We start from the raw sequence: 27,607 nt of genomic DNA, 5'->3' as shown, positions 1-27,607 counted from the left end.
TTAGCATGGGCAGACTCCAACAATTGGAAGACTTTATTATTATTTTTAATCATCTCCAACTGGGGGTTCCACAGTAGAGTGTCCAAGACAAAGTGAAACAGTTGCCACCCTCAACTTCTCATTTTTTCCCTCCCTAGTGCTTTCTGAGTTTATATTGTTCAGTACATGAGGTAAGTGACCCAGCTTTAAAACACCATCTTAAAAAACCAAAAATTTATGAGGAAAGAGGGATGACAACATGGAGTTTTAATTGCAGAGCCTTTCGGTGAGGTGGTTTAGTGATCCTTTGCAGAGATAGACACATATCTAAGAAGGGCACAGGCCAGTAGTTCAGGAACAGGGCTTGAAGCATCTCCAGCTTGCTTTAGCATAACAGCACTAGGAGCAATGAATAGTTAGGACTTCATGGTGACTGCCCACATGCAAAAGGCCAGCTCTCTCACAGAGTTCTCACAAAAGAGAGCCATACAGGCATTAACAGTAAATCAAAGCATACAGAAAAAGGTTAGATACTCAGAGGGAAGCAGCATGACTCACTTCAGCTCACAGAGGCAGCTCAGACCCCAGACAACAGCAACACCTTCCTCAAAAGTGGAGGATGCAGAATCCATGATCAGCCCCTGCCCTCATTCCACAGGAGGCATGAGCCAGTATCAGGACAGGGCATGTGCCATGCACAGAGGTCACCAGGAAACACTATCCCTTGCTTGGCTAAGCAAGCAAGAAAATCAGTGTTGATTTTTGAGAACAAGGCTGCTTGGATCCATGACAGTCAGTGGAAGCCTGCTCTCAAGTCAGGACCCAGCAAGGAGCCCCTTAAGGCGGGCCAGCTCTTCTCTCCACTCAATGCTCCATTTGCTCAAAGAAGCCAAGATGCACAGCCAAGAAAGCTTCCTGAGCTGTGAGATGCAAATGCTGGCAAACAGTTTGTCACATTAAGCACTGAGCTGGTGTAAGGTGGACTGGGGCTTTTACACATGCTGTTGTCTGTGGGTCAAGCAGCTCTGCTTCCCTATTACAAAAACAGGAAGCCAGGGACTAACCCTTGCACTCACCACCACACCCTAAGCCAGGGTGGGGAGGCTGCCCTGAACCAGTTTTTGCCTTGAGAAAAACATCCACCTAAGACCATGTGGGGGCATCCTCTTATAATCCATCTTTATTTGTAAAAATCCACATATAAAATCTTCAGTTTCCTTTTACAAAAACATAAAGGCACATAAAACTACTCAAACTCTCATCCCCCTGGACTGATGGTCGGACACTCCCCTCCACCCCAACCTCCCCCTTGCTTTCTCCTCCAGTCCACGTTTCTTCATGTTTCCTTTAGTTTTCAGCTCACTCCTGCTCAGACACAGTTCTGCTCTTGCAAAGATGAAGTATGCACACAGGGGAGATGGTGGAGAGGTGGCATGGGCTGTGCGTGGAATGTTTTACAGGTACTTTTTAGTAGTAGGTCTCTCTTTCCACCCAGCCTGAAGGAAAAGGAGGGAGAAAGCAGAGTTAGTCTCAAGGCAAACCAAGTATGAGGCTCATGAGAGCTCCTTTTAGGTTCTTGAAAACTTGCACTGTAGCACCTGAGCTAATAAGTGACCTGCCACAATGGGAATATCTTGCCAAATTGATGTTCTGCAGCTTTCAGGAACTCTTCCAGCTTTCTAGAGCTATCCAAGCATTAATCAGTCATTTCCATCTACTTCAGTGCATCTGTACTTTTATATAATGGGAGAGAATGTAGGGACAGCAAGAAGGCCTTAATTTGGACCAACTACACAATTAATGTTGAGGAAAGGGAAAACACAGCAGAATACAGCCACAAATAGTGCTTAGGGGTCCCCAAGCTTTGCTGGAGTTTCTGGAGAACTCAGCAGCATGAAGAGGTGGGGAAGGAAACACAGAGATGAGCAGCAGATTCTTACCGCCAGGGTTGCGCCTGATAATGAGCTTTCTGACTTCATCATACACGAATATGAGGAGGGAGTATGGGAAAGCACAGAACCACCAGGTCGGCCTGTTTGGGAGAGGAGACAGTGAGAAGACGGGCTGTGGAGATGCTCTTGGCCTGGCACAGCTCTGACTTGATGGCACACTCAAGTGCAAGAAGGCTGGCATGACCCAGCTTGCCAGTTCAGTCAAGAATCCTCCAAGCCAAGCATTACTACCAGGTTTTCTGCTGCAATAGATTAATTCACTTTTGGATAATAATTCCAACACAAGGTGTGTCATGGCACCTTTGCTCATCTCTGTACCAGCACCTCCCCACCTACCAATCAAGCAATATTTCCTCTAAGTACACAACCTTTGTGCCCAGAGCCTTGCTGGCTGGAACTGTATTGTTTCCCCTCGTGATTTACACATACTAACATCCAGATGCTGGAGGCACTGGGCAGAGGCCAGCTTTCTTGTTAGGAAATGCTCACACTTCAGCACCCAACTCTTGGAATGCAAGATGTACCAGGATTTATTTTTTTTCCATGAAGATTTCCTAACACTTAAACTTTGAACAGTCCTCTGGCTTAAGACTAAACTCTGCCATGAAGTGTTGCAATGCTGTTGAGTAACACTTAAAATGTTGGCACCTTCCCAACCATTAGGAAAGTTAGTGTGCATCAACTGGTCATCTTCATCTACGTAGCAGCTTTTAAAAGACTTTACTACTTGTTCTCTTCCCAAGAGATGTAGGAAAAAAGCACAAGACGTCATCAGCAGTTCTTCAGTACCCAGGAGTCATCTGGCCCATGAATTACACAATCTAACTGGCTTTCTTTGGAGGTGCAGTACCATTCCCATAAAAATACTCCATGAAATAAGTGCAAGAGGCAGCTGCACTAGAGCACACTGGTATTGAAGTTGTATCACTGATTTTTAGTGAGGCACTGAACAAGAGGCTCCTCATAAACATTCCACACACAGTGAAGAAAACCCCAGTGTGCCACAGGACAGCAAAGGATCACTAACACCCTCTAGCCTGAACTCTTAAGACTAGGTTTGATGCTCCACTGGTTCACAACTACTTTCATCCATCTCCCCACCCAAGCGCTATTGTTCTGTGGTACGATCTGTTACACAAAAAGCATGATGCAACTTACTTCAGAGGATACATCCTTAGAGCAACATCCATCCCAGGGCAGTAGGACAGGAAGGCAGCCAGAGCAGTCTCCTCAAAGAGACCAAATATTAAGATCTTGTTCCTAGAAGAGACAGGAAGGAAGGCAAGAACAAAGTACTTTCAGAGATGATCACCTAAAAAACAACCTAGCTGCCACATGGGAGTGAATGGAAACAGACATTCCAGTCCAGCCCAGAAGGTCATCAGGTGGGGACTACCAGGCCATCTACCCAATGCAACTGTAGAGTTGCCATGATGGTATTTTAAGTCTCTTCAGAGACAGCTCACGATCAAATCAACCAGCAATTGATTCCATCACAAATTCAGGAGGCAGCTGGAGTTTATGCCACGAGATCTCTTGATGTACAAGACCAGGAGTTCAAGGCTGTGTGCTGGAGTGTCTATGGGCTAGTGAGGTGGGCTAGCTTCCACAGACAATGCCAACAGAAGCCACTATTTCTTTGTCTCAGCCTGACAACTGAAAGTACTACAAGGAAGAGAGCACCCCCCAGTCTTTTACCCACTCCCAAGGCAGTCTGGTCAAGACTTTTGCCAAAACACCCAGACACTGCTGGGATGAAGGACTAGAGTGCTGTGTGCTGGAGAACACACAGAGTTCAATTCTAAATCCTCCATGGACAGGCTGACTTACTTCATCCCCTGCTGGAAGACAGAGTTTCTTCGGGTCTTGCAAATGATCAAGTCTGCCCACTGCACGACCACGATGCTGACAAAGAAGGCTGTGTGGCAAGTGAACTCCACTATCTTCCTCTGCTCATAGGTCTAGGAAGCAGACAAAGCAGAGAGCATTTGTTCAGACACGCTGCCTTTGCTCTCTGGTGCTCACACCAAGTTCAGCAGGTGTTAATATTTTGGCTGGCAGCCTCTAGGGTGAGCCTCAAAACTCACCCATTGCTGCCCATAGCTGTCTTCCACATCGTTAATCCATCTGTCATCCCACTGAACTCTGAGCCCTAGCAAGCCAGAAGGCCAGAATCCATTCTCTGCCATGATTACAAAATAGGTGAAGAAACCTCCAAGGGCCTGGATCATACCTAAATAGGTAAGAAAGGATGATAAAACTGATTAGGCTACTGTGCAGAATAATTATAACAGAACAACAGTTTGTAGGCAACCCTAACCACCTTAAAAATTGCTCCTTGCAGTGCTCCATGTCCCAAGCAGCAGCTGTAGAAATAGTTCACACTAACATCTAACTCAGCTGCAATCCTTTTGCTGAGCAGCTTCTGCCCCCAACTTTGTACAGAGTTACTTCTGTTCTGGCCCTGTGCTGTGATGGCACCATACTCAAGGACAAAAGATAAAACTCCCTTTGTATTCTTATTATGCCTTGCCCACCCCCAACCCTTGCAAAGTACAGTCAAGAAGGTTCCCAAGGTCTGCTGCAATTAAGCGTGAGCTCCCATCCTGTGAACTGGGCACATCTCTGTAGCTGCCTTTAATCAAAGCTCCTAATGCTGTGTGTTTAGGGATACGCTGGAGAGAATCCTTTACTTCTAATTAAACTAACAATGAGATCTATGTTCTTGCTGAACAAGTCTGAACCAGAGGAGAGCTGGTTGTCAGCCAGTTCCTTTACAGCACTGTGCAATTAAACAAAATTACTGTGAAAGCGATTCAATGGATCAAGCTGCACAAGCCACCGCTATAAGCCATGGGGGAAGAATCATTGCAAGTTCTTTACAGCCTGAGGTTCTGGTTTACACACCCCAAACCTCAACCCTACCAAAATAAGCAGAGCAGTCACTGACTCAAGATTGTGTACAACCCCTGCTACCACCAAGTTCAAACTGGTGCCAGAGAAAACAGAGCAGCTTACCAATCTGCCCATAGGCCATGCTGATCAGCCGTTCATTCACCAGCTTGTCTGTTTTGGGATTTCTGGGCTGCCTCTTCATGATGTCACTCTCTGCTTGCTCATATGCCAGGGAGATAGCGGGGACCTGAGGGTGGCAGGACTGCTCTTAGAAGAGTTTTAACTCTCCACTGTATAGAGGTCTTCCCTGTCCCATGCATTCAGTGCCAGAAACAGCACTCCCCAACAAAAGGGATCTTCCAAAAGGACCTTACCCCCCTCCCTTTCCACAGATTGCTCTTACAGGGAGCTGAAAGATCCTCAGACTCAAGAGCCATGAGATGAATGTGAATAAAAGGAGTATCAGATGGCTGCTTACTTTAAATCAGAACACTAGAGGAAATTATTTAAGCATTTTCCTTCCACCTGTCCTTTCTTTAGGGTACCTAAGAACATGCACATTTTTTCTTGAGACAAAAAAACCACATTCACCATGTCAGTGCCCAAGTCAATGCAGAGGATGGTGACTGTTCCCAGAGGAAGGGGTATGTTTGCAATGATGAAGATCAGGAACGGCGTGATTTCAGGAATGTTACTGGTCAAGGTGTAGGCAATAGACTTCTTCAGGTTATCAAAGATCAGACGACCTGGGGAAGGAAGAGAGAACAGGGTAACTCTCACTTGTCAGCAGAAGGCAGCCAAGCAGCTCACAGGCAGCCTCAGTGCTAACACCAAATGGCAAAATGCTAGTGCAGCAAATGAAAGGGTTCTCTCTATGTAAGGGTGAGACTGCTCCATGCACAGCAACACCTGTGGAGAGTGACACTTCTGGTCACAGCACTCAGGGCTCACTGCATAGAGCCTTGGTTTCTGGACATCATCAGGAGCCCCTGGAGGGACCCTCTGTTCTGCTCCTGTTTGAGAGCTACTTCTCCCCATCAGGGAGGAAAACGTCACACTCAGCTGGCAAAGATGACTGTAAGGTCACGTGTTAGGCAACAGCACAAAGTAGCTTTTGTTACTCAGCTGCTTCCTACTCTTACCCATCCCCAAAGGCTCATGCAGAACACCCATGGAAAGAAATAAAACTTTAAAGGGAGGAGGAAAAGTGCTGCTCTCCTTGAAAACTCTTGTCATGGAGGCAACTCAAAGAAGAGCCCCCCAGGTGCCTCTATTTCAGAGGGGATGCTGAAGCATGTTACTTTACCACCACTGCACACAAGTTACAGACTCACCTTCTTCAACCCCAGTGACAATGGAGGCAAAGTTGTCATCCAGGAGAATCATGTCAGCTGCCTGCTTGGAGACATCTGAGCCAGCAATACCCATAGCAACACCAATGTCAGCCTTCTTCAGGGCTGGGGAATCATTCACACCATCACCTGTGACTGCTACAATTGCACCCTAGTCACAAAGAGAGCAACAGCAAGACTGAAATAATCATGCAAGACATGTTTTTGGCAGAAAAGCTTTCTACTACCTTACAGATGAAGCACAAAAAACTATTTCACCTTGCTGTAAAGAGACCTCAGTTCCTCCTTGCCCTCCCCTCACCCTTTCCCTGTTCTAATCAGGCTCATCAAGGGAACCACAGTGCTCTCTCGAAAGGACATACTGGATAACACAGGAGCACGTTGGATCCTCCTTTCCCAAGCACATCCAGAGAATTTAGGAATTAAGTTTACTAATTAACATCCTAGGATGAGAAGAAAGTCTCAGTACAAACTGAAGATGTTTTCCTGTCAGACCCTTATATTTATGTATTGTAGAGCAGCCTGACATCAGCAGCTGTAGGCTGCTGACAGACAGATTTAATCTGGCTCTTTACATGCGGGCACTGAGGAGACTTAGCCCTAGCACTTCAACAGCAGAACAGCCTGGTAGTTTACATATAAATGTCTGGGCATTTCTCTAATATGACATCCTTACTCTCCCTCTCTTTACCTGTCGCTGGCAGCCTTCCACAATGATAAGCTTCTGCTGAGGAGATGTCCTGGCAAAGACAATTTCTGTGTGGTGAAGCAGGATGTCATCCAATTGCTCGCTAGTCATGTCCTTCAAATCTGAGCCATGAACCACACAAGCTTTGGCATCCCTGAAAACAAGATAAGGTATGTTTTACTTTGCATTAAGTTTCTCATTAGCTGTACTTGCTCCATAAAAATAAGGTTCTTCAGTGCTCTGGGAAAAGAACAACTTCTGCTATGACTAAATACTAATCCAGGCAGCCTCTGCACAGAGGTTTGATGTTCAAAATTTTGAGAAGCAGATAGGGAACACCAAGAAAAAGACAACAAAACAGAACCAAGCAACAGACAAAAACCCTCATGAGCAAATTAATTCTTTCCATAGCTTTCTAAAAGGCATCAAGGCAAAGACTAGTTGTTCCCACAAATCTTAGCCTCTCTGAAAAAAAGGAACTCAGGTAGGTAACTTCCAAGGTTTCAAGAGATGTTGCTGTCTTCTGCAGGCAATCTTTTTTGCAACAGACTGATGACCATGTGACTGGTGACACATGGTTCTTCACAGAGAGTGTTCACACCATGCAAGTTCCAACTAATTTACACCCTTTGGCCACAAAAGCATGCAATGTTATATTTAGACTGGTTTGGTACCCTACAGGCTGCAGTAAAATACCACCTCTCTCCAGCCCAGCATACCATCCCTTATAGGTCTAGGAGACTGTCCACACAGCTCTTGACATCACCCAGTTTAAACAGGGAAATTCCTTCCCCACCCTTAGAGCCAGCTGCTGACCTGCTCAGTCATAGAGCCCAGCCTGCACTGCTGGGTTTTGAAGTTACCCTCAAAATCTAAAAAAAAAAAAAAAAAAAAAAAAAAAAAAAAAGAAAAAGAACCAACCAAAAAAACCCCCAAGCAATTTCATTTCAGAGGGTGTCTCTATTCACAGTTCATAAGCTACATGGCTGTCCTCCAGCCCAAACACAGGCTGGGTCAAGCTAAGCAATGCAGACAGCCCAGCCATTCTGCAAACAGCCTGCTTATGCCAAAGCACATTTTCTGAGGATGCCTCAGTCCCAGCTAGGCTATGAAGGCAAGCATTAACCCTTAAGAGGAAGGAGTTCCCTTCTGACATTTATTCTGCTTGTAGCTGTGCACTAGTGTCAACTCCTCTACCCGGCATAAATCCTGCTCCCTTCGCTCTCCTACAGTCTTACTCTTAAGTACTTCCCACACACAAGGCACACACATTTAATGCAATCTTTTGTGCATTCTTCACATAACTCATGATACACATTGCAGAGCCACAATATGCCGAGCTAAGCAAATGCCATCTTTTCGTGTCCAGAGGGGAGATACTGAGGGATTATCCAAGGCAAGGAGAGAGGCAAATGCAGAATTCTTTGAACAGATCTGGCCTTTCCCAGCAGACATTACCTAGGGTTGACCTGGCTGACAGGAATGTTGAGTCGAGCAGCAATATCTTCTACTGTTTCATTGCCCTCGGAGATGATGCCGACACCCTTGGCAATGGCTTTGGCTGTGATTGGGTGGTCTCCAGTAACCATGATAACCTGAAATGCAAACAGACTGCCATGGAAGCCTTGCCTACACTGCAGAGCAGCACTGCCCAAAAGGCAGGGTCCCTTACACTGAAAAGGCCACACGTCTTCTGTTCTACTCGCAAGCACTAGCACAGAGCAAGTCTGAGGTACAGGCAGTAACCTGCTACCACTATGCGAGGGATTGAGGTGGATGGAAGACGAGAAATTGTTCATGTTGAGCTAATGGAGCCAGTTCTGTCTCCAGCCGATGCTTCCTTCTCATTTTAGTCAGTACTGTGGCACTCTAAGCCAAATCATGTGCTTTGGGACACCATGCTCTCAGCACCTGCCAGGGCCCTAGCAGTTTGGAGTTTCACTCATTTATCAGTTCATGAACACACAACCATTTGTATTTAACTTAGAAATTAAGCCTGAAATAGCAGTAGTTAAATCCTGATCAATTACTTCATCCACTCACATTACAGTAATACAAGAGGTCAAGAAAGCCCTTTATTTCCCCAGGTATGAAGTGAGGTGATTTTCAACCCAGGAATAAATTACCTTGATCCCAGCGCTTCTGCATTTGCCAACAGCATCCGGCACAGCAGCACGAGGTGGGTCAATCATAGACATCAGTCCTACAAAGCAGAGTTTGTCTACAGGGAAGTTCAGGTCGTCTGTATCAAACTGGAAGCCTTCAGGGAACTGATCATCAGGCAGAGCCAAGTGGCAGAATCCTGTAACACATCAAACCCACATTTACTCTGTTCCTACACATCAGGAGGCAGAGAGTGAACACTTACTGCTTCTGCAAACAGCTGTGCAAGAATAACAGGGCAGCTTAGTCAGAGGTTTAGCCAGGGCTGTTGAGACAGGAGTCACGCTCCTATCCTGATAACTACCAGCTGTGGCTAGGTGCCCAGACACAGCCTGGTTCCTGTGCAGTGGAATAAACCCAACAACACTGTGTGGTCCCATGAAGGTCCCAAATGCTTTGCTGCATTTTGATCTAGGTGACTTCGCTGCCGGGAGACACCAGACCCTGCAGGCTGCCTTTTAGGTTAAAGGCAGGACTGTCCCTACATGGATTGCGGAAGTGACCTTATTTCTATGGTTACACTGCAGGAACAGAGTGACCCTTCACTTAATCTGTGAGGACTGCACGGGAACATGAAGGACAAATCTTTTCCAAGGTAATCAGGCTGTTTTTCCTTACCTAACACTCTCTCCCCGAGGCCTCCCAACTCAAGGTAGGCATTCTGAAAAGCATCTTTCATTTCCTCATCCAGTGGTTGCTCTTTGCCATGGATAAGAATAGTGCTGCAGCGATCCAAGATCCTCTCTGGAGCTCCCTTCATCACCAGCAAGTAACGGGATTCTGATGGATTAGCGTTTTTGTGGATAGACAGCTATGGGTAGAAGAAATGAATCTGCTCTATAAACATGTACTGTGAAGGACACAGTAATCAACATCAGTGTTCTGCAACTATGGCAGCTCAGGGCCATTCATGATATTCTGCTCTAGTTCTCATTTACCCATACTTTAAAGAGGTTTACAAACTAACGAATCTGAGCATTCTTTGGTATTAATGTGTAACTGCAAGTGTTGTAATGATCTGTTCTGTATTCAAGTGCCACCTGTTAAGGTCACGTCCCAGCAGTTCACTCCTATTCCCAGATTTGAGTTACTCCATGCTCTGTGCACTACTGCTACACAGGTTGAGAACATATCTGATCCTTTGTTAGCAGCTAACACCTTAGTGTCAGTGCAGCTCCCACACATGTAACTATAGTCTGTTAACTTAGATTTATAGAACAGTCTTCAAGCAAGTAATGGCTAGACAAGATGTGGGTGCCAGAACAAGTTTTGAGGCAAACAGTGCGCAAATTCGCACAAGTACTTCACACAGCAGCTCCCCTTCCAAGAGCACATCTGCTTACCTGGTACTTGTTGGTAGAGTTAAATGGTATTTCCACCACTTTGGGATACCTTTCTCTCATCTGCTTGACAGAACCACAGCACAATTCAATGCATTTCAGAAGTGCAGACTCAGAGGCATCTCCTGCCACAGCTCGCTGAGGAAAAAAGACAACTATCAAAACATACAACCACAGAAGATTGGATATTTAAAATAGACTTTAAGAGTGAATTCATCACAGACCAGTCCCAACTTCTACATAAGACTATATGAAAGCAAAGAATAAATAATTCTATTATCTAGTGCCAACAAGCACCGCATTTCAGAAAGCCAGGCTTCCCATCTTAAGAGGGCAGCAGTCTTCTTGTGACAAAGTCAAGAAGCCTTTTAAAAGGGTTAGACAAAGTCACATAACCAGGTACAGTCAGACCAAGTGAGGCTGGAGGGTTAATTTTGAGAAGAACTGCTCTAAGTTGCTTGCCATGAAGAACAGTTACTGTGAGATGAAGACTGACTACATGCACACAGAAACACTTCCATGTGCCCCCCACTCCAAGATAACATCAACTTATCAGGCCACTGGGAGAAATTTGATCTGTCCCTTCCTCATAGAGGTTATCACTGGCAGAGATGGGGGCTCTCAGCCCAGGAGATCTGTATGTGCTCAATGCCCTGGTGGAGCTTTCTTTGCTGCAATTGAAACCAAGTATTTCTTGCCCTTCTGGTCTCCCTGTTTGTGAGCAACTTTTTTTTTCATTTCTGTACTACTTTTTGGCATCTAAAGACTTCCCTCTCCCAAGCCTTCCTTAAACAGGAAGAACTCCAGCTCTTTAACTTCAGGTCACATTTTGTAGATTTAAGATACAGTCAGAGGAGTGCTCGGGAAAAATAGTTTGTTCCATCATCTCTCTTACCATTGCATCAGAACACCCCTGGGAATAAGTTTACTAAGGAACATGACTAATACTTGACAGATTATAAGCACTGTACGGTTAATTTCAGCCTTGGCTGGGTCACAGTTCAGAAGGAGGAATGTGAACTGGTGCTATGCCAGCATTTGCACCAGCACTGAACTAGTGAAAGCTTAAGGAGACATGCCAGTGAGAGCAGACTGTCTCTAGCCAGTCTCCCACAACCACCGCTCCCCCTGCTCTGATGTTTACTTCTCCCAGCACCAGGTGTTTGTAGCTTTGAATTATACAAATGCCAGAGACAGCAATTCCTGGAACAGCCAGATACTGGGAAATGCCTAGGAAAGCTTTCTGTTATTTGCTAGCCCTATGTGAAATATCTGCCTCCCAAACTGAGTGTAGACGGTAGTGGATGGCAGCGATTGTGCTATGGGAAAAATGCCTTTTCAATCCCATCTCGCCTCCCCACAGCACACTTCCTCTAAGAGTGCTAGACTGCAGAAAAGGTTAAGAGTGGCAGCTACCTCTACTTGGCAGGTTCATGTGACCCACAGGATGTAATCTCACCACCATTATGAGAGGATGGTGGTGAGGAACAAGACCAACACTTTGTTTTGGGAACTCACCTTGAGAATTGGTACATTTTCCTGGCCAGCCTGAAACACAGCACGGTTACAGAGACCTGCAATTCTGGACAAAGCAGTCCAAGTGGCTGAGCTCTTGTCAAAGGAAGCACCTGGAAGCAGAGGAAGAGTGTCAAAAAGCCACCCCTCAAGAAGTCATATAAGCTCAAAAATCCCACAGGTTTAAGACCAAGAAACCTTTATCTCAAACAGGAAACACTCAGAGCATCACTGCATCTCTTTCATTCCTCCTCTCTTCCCAGATACTTGATGAGGAACTGATTATTTTAAGACAGCAGCAGTGTAAAAGAACGCCTCTGCTTTCAAGATTCCAGTAATGGCCATATCCAGCAGCAACAGAGGGACACAGTGACAAAGCCAAGAAATTCTGTACAAATAACACTCATTCAGAGGGCTTGAGAAAGGGATGCTGGGTTCTACCTCCAGCTTGTCTCACTTTATCTATCAACCCAGGAACTGGATGAAATAGCTCCCAAAGGAACAATGCTTAAATGAAGATACTCTCTCATTCTGGCTCTTAAGCTGGCTTTAAATGAGATGAATTGAAGAGACAGTTAACCGATAACCTAACATACTTTCCATGAAGTGAAATCTTCTAGGTTTACTTCCACTGCAGCCAAGCCAACTATTGCCAGGCCTAGGGCTTCCAAAAGATCTATTTATAGCTCATTACTTTGCATTAGTGTTAAATAATGTGGCTTTTTTAAGCAGTGGAGACAAGCACGACGTTTTGGACTGGCTCAGGACAGGGTGCAGCAGCACCACTGGAAAATATTTATGCTAATAATGTGTTGCAAACACAGCATTTCACAAGGTAGACAAAAGCTAGGAAACTCCTGAGTTTGGTTGTACTGAACAGTTCTGGAGAGATAAGCATTTCGCTCAGTTGTACAGCACACAGTTTTCAGATTCTTATCAACTAGGAGAAACTTCCTGCTAAAGACTTACATTCATAGCTGGCACTATGTAAACACAACCTGGATGCTCTGGGAAAACCCCTGTCCCAAAGGCAAACCATCTAGTTCCACATGGGAACTTGCCATCTACATCCAGCCTCAAGTCATTTTTATCAGGGCCAACACTTCTGCTGTCCATACTTTCAACAGACTTAAGATTAAGCAATTTCATCAAGATACATTTTAGCAAAGATAATCAGGTACTTTGTGAATATTTCTATGTACAGGACAAACACGTGGTGCTGGGGCTGAACATTTAAGAGGTTCAAATTCCAGTGGAGTAATTCTGCACAAAAGGCAGGCTAAACAGAGTTTAAGGATTAAACAGAATCATGGTACAGTGCTAAAGCTTTCTAAGTGTCAATTCAATTTTTTTATGCCCATTCTAGACTGTACGTTAGAAATCCCTGCATTATGAACATCACTTGGACTGAAGAGCTACAAACACAGGTTCTTAGAAGTACCAGTGTCCAGGCAGGCCCAGAAAAAGCCATCTTTTAATGAAATGCCTCAAGCACAGCAAGGCTGTCTTACCACTCTGGTTCTCTGTAGTGTCAGCCTCATGGATCTGATTGTCAAACCACATGTGGGCAACTGTCATACGATTCTGTGTCAGAGTGCCTGTTTTGTCAGAACAGATGGTGGATGTGGACCCCAGGGTCTCCACAGCCTCGAGGTTCTTCACCAAGCAGTTCTTACGAGCCATACGCTTGGCTGTTAGTGTCAGACATACCTGGGGACAAGAAAGATGATGTCAGGTTAGATGCACTTGTGCAGAATAACACTGCTATCCAACTCAATGTGTACATGGAATGACACCCAGCTTCCATGCCCTGCAGTGATTGCCTAAACTCCTTGCTCACCCTGACAGTGCAAAATAAACAGCAACACTTCAGCTCAGGTGCTAGGTTTAAACATTTTCCTCATTACAAAACCTCCAGAACAGGCTTCAGCCTCTTACTCCTCAGTGTATTAGGAAGGAAATAACATGCCTCAGACTAACATTTCAGTCAAAGTTGCCACCTCCTAACGATAAGAGTTCTCAAAATAGGTGAAGGCAAGCCACATATGAGCAGGCCCAAATTAGCTGTGGTGATAAGGCTTGCAAGTTGCTGGGGTAGAAAGTGAGCAGCTCCAGCTCACTTTCTTGCTAGAGGCTGTTATCTGGTTCCAGTTCCCAACCACTCATTTCCTGGCTTGGTTGCTACTCTGCTTCCTAAGGCAGCATGGAAGCATTTTCTTCTGTCTACCACCACTCTCCATACACCTAAGAACACCTAGACACTCTCACGACCTCTCTTAGGGAAACCAAACTTAGAGAAACCTGTGACAGATCCCAGACCAAAAGCTGGGGCTGGAGTGAAGCCTGCTGGATCCTCTGCCAGCCCTTAAGGATCGGAAGGGTTAGTGTGCGTGTGGGTTTCTGATGGATGTAGCAGGAAAACCCCATATTGCCACAGAAAAAGGACTCCTAGTCTTGCTCACTTCAGCTGTATGGTGCCAAGCCTCTGGGCAGGTCTAACTTAGGGACTCATCCTTATGAGATAATTGCTGCAGAACTTGACGTTGATTCAGGAAATTAGTTAAAATACACTGAACTTATAAAGCCCAACCCTACACACTCACTTCCATTACTTCAGTGTTCACCTCTCTGAATGCACATTGAGATAAAGCACTCCACTTCCTTAAGGACCAAATTCAATCTTTTTTCCAACTTCACTCACCGTAACCGTTGCAAGCAGCCCTTCAGGGACATTGGCAACAATGATCCCAATGAGGAAGATAACAGCCTCCAGCCATGTGTACTCAAGGATGAGGGACAGGATGAAGAAGGAGACACCCAGGAACACAGCCACTCCAGTGATAAGATGGATAAAGTGCTCGATCTCCATGGCAATTGGAGTTTTCCCCCCTTCCAGTCCAGAAGCCAAACTGGCAATTCGGCCCATCACAGTGCGATCCCCAGTGCTAATGACAATGCCACGGGCAGTGCCTGGAAGAGGGATGGGTTTGAGAAAACAAAAACAACACAGCTTAATATCCTGTAGGTGTGGAAGAGATGTCCTGGGTGGGCTTCAGCACAAAGACCCCATATTCAGAGCTGCAGCAGAAGTCCTGCCAGACACGTCTGACATTCCTACTTCCTGCAGTTGTAGTACTTCATACAGATCTACCTCATGGTTCACGCTACGTTATCTGCACTTCAACATTTTTTACTTGTAATAAAACAGGCTGGAAGACACACCACATAGCTGCTCCTCTGAAAGAAGCAAGAACAAAACACCCAGTAGTGCTGTGGAGTCTTTACCCATTCTAGAGTAGTGCAGTTGGAATGGGCAAGGACTTTGATGGGAACTTCCACCCTGCTTATCTACACAGCTCAATATCATTGCTCATACTTCAGGGAAGTAGGAGACACACATACCTTCCACACAGTTGGTGGAAAAGAAGGCAATGTTCCTGGTCTCCAGTGGGTTCTCATGGGAGAAGTCTGGAGACCTGGTTTGAGGCTCTGATTCACCAGTAAGTGAGGAGTTATCCACCTACATGAAAGAGAGTACTTTGTCATACATGAGCAGACAGATGCCTACTAAGTACTTTCCCCATCCTTCTCTTCCACTCCAGCCCCCATTCACAGCATAGAAGACTTATTCATCCTCCTTCAGAATGAAGTTTCCTAACAGCCTGTCACTACCGTACCTTGCAACCATGTGCAGATATGATCCGAAGGTCAGCTGGAATTCTGTCTCCTCCTTTTACCTCCACTAGATCTCCAACTACAACACCTTCAGCATTTATGCTCATCTTCTCACCGTTTCTGACTACAAGTGCTTGCTGAAAGACAGTGAAGGAACAATCTGTGTCAAAAACAACTCGTAAGAAAAGGCTCAAAAGATCTGAGAATCTTTTATGCTGTGCTTCTACAAGGTTTCTACTAAGGTGTTTATATCTATGTTATTTAAGAAAAGTAAGTTGGTTTTTTTTCTTGATATTAAAGCTCCTTGTTACCATCGTGACAGTGTGACAGATATGATCCAGATTGTCCATGAAGGAATTCAAATTTTAGTGCTTATCACACCACTTACTGAACTCCCCAGACTACGGAGAAAGTGTTCTGTGATTGTTAACAAGCTGGTGGAACCCACAGGTTTTCAGGAACTACCTTGGCCTATTAGCATAGCTACTTGGAGCAGTCTCACAGATCCCTCAAAATTAAGAGCTAGTAACCCACATTAACAGCCCGGCCCTTGCAATTGGAGATGATGTTTAAAACAATTCATACTTTTGAACAAGCTATGGCTTGCCAGACAACAAGGAAATTATTTATTCCATACCTGAGGCACCAAGTTCTTGAAGGACTCCATGATCTTGGAACTTTTTGCTTCTTGGTAATAAGAGAAACAGCCAGTAATGATAACCACAGCTGCCAACACAATACCCAGGTACAGCTGCAAAGAGCAGAAAAAATGAGTCAGAGGACAATCTGCCTGAAAGGCTTCCAGTTTGTCCAAATTAATTACCTGGCATTTAAGTGCCCCATCACAAACATGAAGGTACTTGCAGTCTCTGAACATTTTGAACACAAAGGCTGTCCACAAGCTAGTGTTGTTAACACAACACGAAGGAAGTTGCCTGTTCATTTCATTATGTGGAAGCACTCCAAAACACGTTAAGCTCACACATTGAATTTCCCGTGCTTATGGGAAAAGCTTCTGGACTGAATGCTTAAAGGAAGTTAATCTGCCTTGAGCCCAAAAGGCTGCTCAGCCTGCCTTTGAGGTAAAACAGACATTTTTACTTACATTATCGTTGTTAGGCTCCTCCTCCATCAAGCTCTGTATGCCATAAGCCAGAAAACACAGAATAGCACCAATCCAGAGCAGGAGCGAGAATCCTCCAAAGAGCTGCCGACAGAACTTTACCCATTCAGGAGTGGTGGGTGGGGGGGTGAGGGCATTCGGGCCATCACGAGCCAGGATCTCAGCTGCACGTGCAGAAGTCAAACCCTACAAGAGAGGTTCCTTTTTAGGCATTGTGGCAAGACCCAACTGCACAAGGTAGGTCTGAATTTGCTCAAGTTCTACCACAGCAACAAGGAGCTGCTAACAGAAAACAGAGATGTCCAAAGCTGCCAGGGTTCCACAACACAAGTGCAGGATGTGAGAGCTGAATGCCAGAACAGGAGCTAGAGGATGCTGAATGCTACTTGAGGAGCCTGCAGGCCATGGGCCACGAACACAGAAGAAGGGCAGGACAAGAGGTTACAGATGTCCAAAGCTGCCAGGGTTCCACAACACAAGTGCAGGATGTGAGAGCTGAATGCCAGAACAGGAGCTAGAGGATGCTGAATGCTACTTGAGGAGCCTGCAGGCCATGGGCCACGAACACAGAAGAAGGGCAGGACAAGAGGTTACAGCCACAGACTTTGGAACAGCACAGCCCCATCCACCCTCATCAAATTATGGAACAAGTGAAAGCTGGAGGCCATAAAAGTGATGACATGTCGGAAGAACTTTCCAGGAAGTTCAGCTTTCAGAAGCCGAGATTTTGGACACAAAAATGGAAATAGCTGTACTGTTTTAAAGAGCAGACTTGATGCTAAATGCAATCATGCAAGAAATGCATTAAGCAAAGCAAACAACAGCAGAGGTATAAAACCACTGCAGTGCTTCTGCACTGGACTCTAAGGAAGCCTAAGATATTTTTACACCTCTTACTGCAGAAAGGCAGAATTTTAACTGGTACTAGCCATCATTGAGCGTCTGGGCATGTGCTAGCTCTCTAGACTATATTTGCAATATAACAAACATGTGTCCTCATTACATGCTCCTCCAGAAAAAAATAACACCAAGAATCAACTTGACCTTGAACGACTCAGAGGCAGATAACAGTGACTTTGTTAGAAGCAAAGTTGCTAAAGTATTGCAGTCAAGTTGTTCAGTGGGAGGATAAAGAGAAGTATTTGTGAATTCAACAGTTCTCCCAAAGCCTGAGAAACTTAACTGGAGGACGGGAGATGAAAAAAAATACCATGCCAAAATCAGACCACCCAGATCTCCCTTTGTGAAGTGCTCTGAGCTGTGGCTGTTTCTTTTCAGATCAGGGCAAAGAATAAAGGAATACAATGTTTACCTACCCGATTCAAGTCTGTTCCATATTTACGATGAAGTTCATCAAGGCTCAGCTTGTGGTCATCCTGAAAGACAAATAGTTGGAAGAGAAAAGAATCTGAGAAAAGAGCTCAGCAATTCTACTTCCCACCCCAGGTTTCCTATCTGTAATGGTGTGATAGCAGGACTCTAGCTCATCCTTTCTGTGAAGAGAAATCTCAAACTCATTCTGGAATTCAGCACAGTCTAATCTTTAGCATTCTTGTGACTATTTGGGTACTTGAAAGCTTATTTGAAAAAGTCTGACTTTCACTCAGTGCAGTCCTTACACCCCCAGCAGATTCTGTTAAACCTCAGTGGGTGGGTTTTTTTGGGAGGTTGAGAGAGGAATGGAAAGAAAAGGAGTTGGGAAGGTAGGAATGCACTGAAGATTAAACCTGTAATTTCACACATTTTTAAGTAGTGTTGCCATATTAAGCACGACTTTGGGGGAAGTGTTTCTTTCCCTGAAGAGGCTTCTTTTCATAGCCTGGCTATTTTTCAGTTGGACTGAGTTGGTTCAGAGCAGTACCTCACTTAAAAACTTGCACTGGAGGAGCAGATGCTTTAAGTACACATCTCTACTGAACACAGAATGTAATCTTAGAACAATATTTAGAACCCCCTCTTCCTAACAGAGGGGTCAAAAACAGTAAAGCACAGTCTCAAACCCATGGAGCAGAACCAACATCTGCATCACCTTTAAGGACAGCAGATCTAAGCCAGATGATGCTCACAGACAGATACAGCATCATCTAGCTTGCACAGATGGAGATGGGAGACACTCCCCACAGCCTCAAACATGATTAGAAGGAATAACACTGAGGTCAGTCTGAGCAGAACCAGCAGTAAATGGAGCTGTACAGCCTCAACTCCTCAGCTGGAATGAAAACAGCAGTCCCACTCACATGACAGCACAATAAAGCCTGTAATGCTGCTATGCAGAGCTGAGGAAATACATCCATACTGTGCTATGGGTATGCAGGCAAGCACAGACTTGGGTTCTGTGTCAAGTGCCTTTTGAGAAGTAATGTTGCCAGGGTCTACTGTATGCTTATATTGATACTGAAACACTTACAGCACATCTGACTTGGGGACAGAGGGGAGGAGAAGGGAGATCAGCACCTTCAGTCACACCATACTGTCAGCACACTAACTCGTTTCTCTTTTAGTCAGGTTAGGGACAGGGCTTTGGGCATAGCAAACATCCTTAAAGCTGCTCTTTCTGTGCCCTGCACTCTTACCATCACAACTTCCTTTTTAAGTTCATCCATGTCCCTCTCCTTTTTCCCCTTCTTCTTTCCGCCATGCTCTGATGTAGCAGTGGGCTCATACTTGTCTCTTCCAGCCTGTAAGGGAAGATTCAGCATTATTAGAAACATCTTACAGTCAAATTCCACAGCAGCAGACATGAACTATACACACACAAGGCTGCCAGGCAGACAAAATTATTACAGTTTATTAGAGCTGTCCACCTAAACTTCAGTAAAGCCTCTGACACTGTTTCCTACAGCACTCTCTTGGAGAAACAGGCTGCTTGGATAAGCTTGTGGCTTGGACAGGTGCACTGTGTGCTGGGTAAAAAACAGCTAGAGGGCTGAAACAAGAAAGTGGTGGTGAAGAGAGTTACATCCAGCTGGCATCTGGCCACCAGTGGGGTTCTCCAGGCCTCAGTACTGAGGCCAGTCCTGTTTAATATCTTTACCAGTAATCCAGACAAGCAGATCGAGTGCATCTTTAGTCGGTTTGCAGATAATACTAAGTTGGGCAGGAGGGTTGATCTGCTGGAGGGCAGGAAGGCTCTGCACAGGGATCTGGACAGGCTGGATTGATGAGCTGAGACCAACAATACAAGGTTTAATAAGGCAAAGTGCTGAGTCCTGCCTTGGCATCACAACAACCCCAGGCAGAGCTACAGGTGGGGAGAAGAGTGGCTGGAAAGCTGCCCAGTGGAAAAGGACCTGGGGGTCAACAGTGGCTCCACATGAGCCAGCATGTGCCCAGGAAGGCCAATGGCATCCTGGCCTGTGTCAGCAACAGCGTGGCCAGCAGGTCCAGGGCAGTGATTGTACCCCTGTGCTTGGCACTGGTGATGCTGCACCTTGAGTGCTGTGCCCAGTTCTGGGCCCCTGACTGCAAGAAGGACATTGAGGTGTTGGGAGAGTGCCCAGAGAAGGGCAACAGAGCTGGGGAAGGGTCTGGAGCACAGGTCTGATGAGGAGCTAAGGGAGCTGGGATTGTTGAGCCTGAAGAAAAGGAGGCTCAGGGGAGACCTTACTGCTCTCTGCAACTCCATGAAAGGAGGCTGTAGCCAGGTGGGTGCTGGTTTATTCTTCCAAGAAGCGACAAGCCAAGGGCAAATTACCTCCAGTTGTGCCAGGAGAGGTTTAGATTGGCTGTTAGGAAAAATTTCTTCATAGAAAAGGCTGTCAAGCCCTGGAATAGGATACCCAGTAAACTGGTTGAGTCACCAGCAGTATTTAAAAGATGTGTAGATGTGGCACTTGGAGAGATGGTGTAGTGGTGGACTTGGCAATGCTGGGTTAGCAGTTGGACTCAATTATTCTAATGGTCTTTTCCAACCTACATGATTCTATGACAGTTATGCCACTACATTAAATAAAAACAAGCTAGTGAAGAGAGAAGTCTGCTTGGTATCATACCCAATACACAGACTAGACTCAGACATTGTGCAAGCCTAGCAAGGAGGTAAGCAAGCTATACACTATTCAGGCAGTCTTGACGTGTGAGCCCTGGCTCAAGCTGAAAAAGTGATGAAGAGCAGAAGAAACCAAGTCCTGAGAGCAAACGTATGTTTCCTTCAGGACATTAACTCCTTCTCCTCCCTCCCAGCCTTCCACATCCTCTGGTGAGGAGCAGCCTATCAACTGTAGATAAATAAGAGGTGGTACCTCTGCTGGTCTATTCTGGGGGCTAAGTTCCAACACTTTCATTCTCAGTTTGGCAAACTAGCTGGCCAGTTTACACAACAGGAATCTGCTTTCAATTTATGGCAGTTTGAGCAGCAAGAATGGTATACAAAGTAGCAGTACACTTCTGCAGATTCAATCTGCGCTTAGTCCTGCTTACACCTCACAGAGCAGATGATTTGCTTAAAGCCTCTTTATTCAGTAGGATTTTTATTCACTTTTATTATGGTTAATTCTACATGAAATCACGCAAAGATTTAGATCTAATCATAATGGGGTAAACAAGCATCTAAGGACAAACAAATGATGACTTAGTGCACATAAACATCACTTAATCTTCTGTTCCCTTCTGTGTGGGACCAATTACATCCCCACACTCTGCCAAGTTTTATGTGATGAGATTTTCACCTAATAAGATCCCTGAGAAGAACTTTAAGATGAAACAGCACTTAGTGGCACCAGAGTCAAATCTTTAACGAGATTAAGAAAAAGTTTCAAAGGCATTGCCTTGCTTGCTCTTTGCATGAACACCTCAAACCACGAACTGGACTCCTGAGAGCTGGATTCCTGAAAGTGACCTGGACACAGGAACTACTGTTTGCATCCAAGACCTGTCCTGATGAGCAGCTAGCACAGGAAATTATTATCTGTTTTGAGAGAAGTACAAACCAAAACCAAAAGTGAAACTGCATTAAAAAAAAAAAAAGATGACCATTACTTTTCTGAAAGAACCCATCAGTCACATCTAGACAAGGATTTTTTTTACTGTGCTGAGAAAGCTCTGTGTGCAACACTCTGGCTACGTGTGTGACTGTAGCTGCATAGTCACATGCACAGAAGTCTCCCCTTGCCCTACTCAGTAAAGGCAAGCTTTGCATGCCACCGCGAAGCTGCGCAATGGAAACGGTTTTTAATAAGTACAGCAGAGCAAAGCTATTTGCTTCCACTGATCCAGGAAAAGGACACAGAACTCCAGACTGTCAGCATTCCTGACATTCTCTTCCCTGCACCTAAACTCCCATTTCCCTTCTTAAAAAAGTGAAAGCCACGGTACTTAAACCAGCAAGGTCCTTGCATTCCTGCATCACAGGAATTTGCCACAGGGCAATTCACAAAAAGCCACCATCAAACATCTCTCTTCTTCAGTCTCTGAAGGAAACAACTTCGACTTCTGCTGGAGCTATGGCAGACAAGTCCAAACACAGCCCTGCACAAAACACATGCCTCTTGATTGCTGCTTGATACGATTCCTAATGAAGGTGAAGGAGCTAGTGCCTTGTCTGACTACCACTCCATCACCTCCAGCTTCACCCCTTATCCACAAGAAAAGCTTGGCAGCTTGCAGGTGGTCTAAAAACCTCCTGGTTTTTTGAAACTACTGCGAGAAATACAGTTTCTCACTGGGGGCAGTGAATAACCCAGGAATATAGGAGTGCTTAGGCTTTTTCAGCTGCAGCCAAATCAATCTACAAGTGGGCAAACATGAAAAGGCTCATTGCCCTTGTTCAAGCATGATTTGCTTTAAAAAAAACCAGCAACCAAAAAAAACAAACCCAAAAACCCCAGCGATCAGCTCCAGTCAGAACAAAGAGTGGATAGAGTTACTTGTTTCTTTAAGCACCCAAGTATTTAGGTCTTAATGGAGTCTATCGTACAGAGGAGCTCAGCAATTCCCCAGCTTGGAAAAAAAAAAAAAAAGCACAATACTTTCAGTACTTTCCCTCTGTTGCTTTATTACTACATCCCACCCTTACTGAAAAGGTAAGTAGGTAAGTCAGGAGAATCAGCTTCAGCTCTTGTTACAGGATCATTTCATGCAGAATCTGAACTTCCTGCTCAATCATTCAAATCTGAACTTGACACACGCATCAGAGTCCAAGTCCTGCCCCTGTTCTGTGCCTCCGGGGCCATTGCCTCCCTTCCTGCAAGATGAGCCCAATCAGTTCAACAAAGGCTTGTGCTGGCTGGGCTGCCAGGGGAAGAGGTTTTCATCCCACCTCGGCGCTGTAGGATTTCCCTGCTCTCCCCTTCTTTTCCTGTTATACAAAGAGAAGAAGGCCTGTGGTACTCCACATCCACGTCTTATCACGATTTAATCACATGGCCTGAACACAAAGGAAGGTCTGTCTCATCAGAAATGTCACCCCTGTTCCTTGACTTAGCCCAAGAACTGACTCATCAAAACTGCCTCAGAAAAAAAACAATGCTGCTTCTTTTTTTTCCATGCAAGATTTATTTTTTTTCCACTGGCTTAAGCACAACATTTGTACACACCAGTGTAAGAAGTTTTATACATCCCCCAGAAAATCCTATTGTCTTCAGCTACAGCTGATGATTTTCCGCTCTGGACTAATTGAGCCATTCATGGCTGATGTTCTCAATACAAGCCATGATTGACCAGGAAACAGGAGGGGTACAAATTAGCAGACAAGCTCAGAAGTACCCTGTTCTAAGATCACCTAATCCAACAAGAAATGTCAAGTAAGAGCCAAAACAAATTATGCAGTCTCTGGAGGCCTGGTCTGTTTTACTGCTTATGTCATTATAATCAATTGTGCAGAGAAAACAGAAAAGTTACTGTCCTGCTGCCTTATGAGACAGTAAATATATTAACCAGATGAGTCATAAAACTTACTCCGCCTATTGGACTGGAAACTCTGTTCCATGACCCTATGTAATCCTAGCAAGAGATGGAACGGCTTCTTTGGATCCCTCTTACTCCCTCCCAAGAGCTGCCTTCAATCTCCTATCTTGAATCAAAAATGTAAACCGCATCAATTGATCACTCTCAGCATCTAGGACAGTACAAGGCAGTTTTTACTCAACAGCTAGTAATTGCTAATTGTGCACTGTCTGCTGCTTCCCAAATTATGAAAGGACAAGCTCTTCCCCCAAGAGAAGAGATGTAAACCTAATCAGGTTTTTAATAATCAGGATAAAACAAGGACCATCCACACACCTTAAGCCCTGTCTGGGTATTAGGACAAACAACTCTACTGCTCTGGAGATGTGTGAAGACCCAAGAGCAGAGAGGGCTTTTCAAATGTCATCACTGCACAGCTGAGTAGCCCAGCCTGGGTTTTTCGGTGCTGTGCCAACTACAAAGAGTCACCTTCCTCACTTCTTCGCCCGTAATAAATAGTCATCATAACTCCAGACATCTCTAGTAGTTGACAAACACATCAAGATGAGTGAACAGGAGCCAGTTTTCCCCTAGACAAGCTGGGGAAGGCTACCCCTTGGAAAGGCCTGGGTGAAGGATGAGCTGCAGTTTTCAGCAGATCAGGATTGGAGTGGGTTGTACAGCTCACCTCACTTGCCAGAGGCCCCTGTCCATGTTCCCCTGTTTTTCCAGAAACCCGTGCTGATTAAGCCCAGGGTTTTCTTTGGAAAAAGGACTATCTCTAGCTACAGTAATAAAAAGTGAACTGTCATAAAATAGCCATAGTAATAAAGGAATGAATAAGATGGGGGAAGGGGAAGGTAAATATATAAGATTTTTCTTTAATTGCACCAGATAAGGATTGCTTTGATTTGCATTTTTTCCCCTCAGTTGGTTCCATTATGCGATAAACCTTCCTAGTTCCTGACACGGGGAAAAAGCCCTTAACTGGGGTTCAAGGAAATCTGAGCTACCTAAGAGGTGTTTCTGCTCCACACAAGAGCGCTTGATCACAGCATCCAGCTTCAAAAAGTCTTCACTACTGTTTCCAACAGTCTTCACACACACTTTTCTTTAGTTAGAAGATATGATTTGAATTAAGGACATCTCCTCCTCGTGGCCTTTAGGGCAAAGCTGACCTCCAGAAGTGACCCCAAGCACACCACCAACTCCACGCAATGCCCGCACAGCGAGGGAGATGGAGTGAAACATGCTGCTGTCTACCAACAGCTTCCAGACAGCTCTGAACAGGAATGAAATCCAGAGTGCTTTCCTCCACTAGCTACACACACCCCCCCTCGTTGGATAATGTGCTTTTTGGGCTTCGTAGCAGCAGCTGGCCCTTCCCTTACCCCATTACCATTTAAAGTAAAACAGACTCAGCTTCACAGCCACAGAGAGAAGAAACTTGTTTTCTCACACTTACGCTCCTTTTTCCTCTTCCATCCCGTGCACCCATGGGAAAGAAGTTTCCCTTTTGGGCACCCTAACTCAGGGCAGGCACATGCTGCTCAGTGTTGCATCCACACTCCGCCTTTTTCACTGCCTCGCTCTCCCACATGCCCGTTTTCCAGGGGGTCCCCAGTCATACGCACACATTCTCAGCGCCGAAGGAGCAAATCTTGTGACTTGCTAGCAGAAAGCATGAGGCAGCCCTATTATCCCAGCTGAATTATCCCTTGTGGCGGCGCTTCAGTTTCAGGCTAATTGCTTTATTATCCATGCAACCTCCGAAATCTGAAGTGGAGCAAGACAGCTCTCTACATTGGAAGGCGTTTGTACCTTTCCTTAGTCCCACCAAGGCAGGCAAAGCCCCTGAAGCCTTTTGTGCTGCAGTCCTGCATACACACAACTCAAAGGCTGCTCTGATCATTTAAAAGATTCAGAATACTGCGCACACTGCCAGATCTCTCCTCAGTGTTTAATCTCCTGGATGAATTTTACTGTCCTTACAGCCTGTTGCCTACTGGACTTAAATACAACAGGCTGGGCTGCCAAGCAACAGAAGAACTTCCTTAGGAAAAGAAACCCCATACACAGAACAAGTGCTGAAAGCCCACCCCACGCACCCCATTTTCCAAGCAACTCTCCATTCAGCCATGTTCTTGCAGCTCTCCCTACTACTCATGCAGTTATGTCAACATTGCTGCTGCTGTACTGCACCGATGAGGACAATACAAAGTCAAGTCAATGTTTGAACAGCGCTTGGGAAGCACAGAACACCTGTTGGCAGGGAGCAGGCTACCACCGCTGCCATGGCCCTGCACGGTCAGTCTCTCCTCAGGAAGCAGAGAAATCAGGGAATTTTACAGGAATGCGTCTAAACCAAAAGTAAACAAGAACCTACACACCTCCAACTATACAAGACATACCGGGAAGGATTCGAAGGGAAAAAACAAACATCCAAGCAACAAACCCCAGAAACTAGTCTCTAGTTTTCTGACATAAAATGAAATCAGAGCAAGCCAAGAGGTGTTTCTGCTCCACACACGGGTGCTGGAGCACAAAATCCCCCAATAGCCTTCACATGCACTTTTCTTTAGTTAGAAGATACGGTCTGAATTAAAGACTTCTCCTTCCTATATGAGTAGAAACAATGCTGATCCAGGGGCAAAAACCGCTGCAGGAACCGCACAGCCTTCTGCGCCAAGTTATCGCCCCAGTGAACAGGAGACCTCAGCCGTGTCCGCCTCTTTTCTGCCACCGTCTCCCATCACACGCTCACTGCTACCAACAGGCAAATCAGCCCTAATAACGCTGAGGGCTCCCTTTCTCCCGCCCCCCCCACGCCGGGCCCTCGTGTCTGAAGGAAAGTCTAAAGTACTCTCAGAAGCCCCGGGAGCAGCCGCGCTCCCTCCCCAGCTCCGCAAGGCCACCAGATAACACCAGCCCCGGGGACGGTGGGACGAGAGGCCCCTCGTCGGGGAGACACGGCCTCCAGGAGGAGCCGGGGGCTTTGGGACGCCGGCTCCTCGTCCCGGGCTCCGCCACGCCCTCGGCCGGCTCTTCCTTCCCGCGGGCGGCGGCGGCCCTCGCACGTTGCTGGGGCTGGCGGCACCGGCGCCGCTCGCCAACGGCCGCGGCCGCCCTCGTACCCGGCCCGACGTGGCCGCCCCAGCCCGGCACACACAAAGCGCAGCCTTGCCGAAGTGAAAGACGCACCGGCCACCGTCCGATTCCTTGAATTTCCCACTTCCCGCCCCGGCCCGGCCCCGCCGCTCACCCCCTTGCCCATGGTGCCGGGAGACTGCGCGCGGGTCAAGCGACGGGGGGCGAGGAGCGGGGCTCAGCGGCGCCACGTGTCCCGGCCGGCGCAGGTGCGGAACAATAGGAGCACCCCGGCCGGCGCGCTCCTTCCTCTTCTTTCTCCTCCGCCTCGGCTCCTCGCCTTCGCCGCGCCCCCCTCTGCCCCCGCCCGGGTCGTTCCTCTCCGACGCCGCAACCGCGCGCAGCTCCGGCCGCCGGGTTCCCGCCGCATAAAGAGCCTCGCTCCGCCGCCACGCCCAGCCCGTTGTGGCACCACCCCCCGTGCGCTGAAAGGGCGTGAACGGGGCGGTGCTGGGGGAGGGGACAGTGCCCGCGGCCGGGACTGGCGAGGAGCAGCGCCCGAGGGCCCTTCCGCCGTCCCGGGTGCATCTCGGGATGGGGCGCTCACCTTGTGGCTCGCCCGGCATGCCCCGGCCGCGCCTCACCGGGGTGAGCGCCCCTTCCGCGGCGCCGCCGCCAGGCCGGGGCTCTCCAGGCGCCTTTCCCGCCGCCCCTGCGGGGCCTCGGCTCTGTGGCCGCCCGGAGCCCCCAAGTGCTGGTGCCCCGCGGGTTTTGCCGCCGGTCGCTGAGAGGCTCAGGAGCCCCGGTGCTCCCCGTCCACCCACGCTCTTTGTGCTGGGCATGGTCCCTGCCGTGCTGCCAGCCTGCCCGAGCCGCAGCGCGCTCCGTTCCTGTCCCGCGGGAGATGCTCTTGCCGGAAACCACTTCTGTGGTTCAGGAGTCGGTGAAGAGTTTGG

General features: G+C 46.6%; 1 protein-coding gene across 1 annotated transcript; it reads right to left on the bottom strand.

The window, feature by feature from the left end:
- On the bottom strand, window positions 1-27,052 carry ATP1A1 (ATPase Na+/K+ transporting subunit alpha 1). The gene is made up of 23 exons (XM_066572118.1): window positions 26,827-27,052; window positions 19,256-19,360; window positions 17,999-18,058; window positions 16,665-16,868; window positions 16,197-16,310; window positions 15,562-15,696; window positions 15,287-15,404; window positions 14,586-14,854; window positions 13,396-13,594; window positions 11,888-11,997; window positions 10,373-10,507; window positions 9,648-9,840; window positions 8,993-9,168; window positions 8,325-8,461; window positions 6,870-7,020; window positions 6,161-6,329; window positions 5,418-5,572; window positions 4,950-5,073; window positions 4,019-4,164; window positions 3,762-3,892; window positions 3,090-3,191; window positions 1,920-2,011; window positions 1-1,475 (listed from the first exon to the last, which is right to left on the bottom strand). Exons 1-23 carry the CDS (start codon window positions 26,836-26,838, stop codon window positions 1,447-1,449), a joined length of 3,066 nt encoding a protein of 1,021 aa, XP_066428215.1. The 5' UTR covers window positions 26,839-27,052; the 3' UTR covers window positions 1-1,446.
- Between the last annotated feature and the right edge of the window lie 555 nt (window positions 27,053-27,607).

Source organism: Molothrus aeneus, chromosome 2 (assembly GCF_037042795.1).
Source record: "Molothrus aeneus isolate 106 chromosome 2, BPBGC_Maene_1.0, whole genome shotgun sequence".
Lineage (NCBI taxonomy): Eukaryota > Metazoa > Chordata > Aves > Passeriformes > Icteridae > Molothrus > Molothrus aeneus.
The sequence above is the reverse complement of the archived record's forward strand: the minus strand, read 5'-3'. Positions and strand labels throughout refer to the sequence as shown.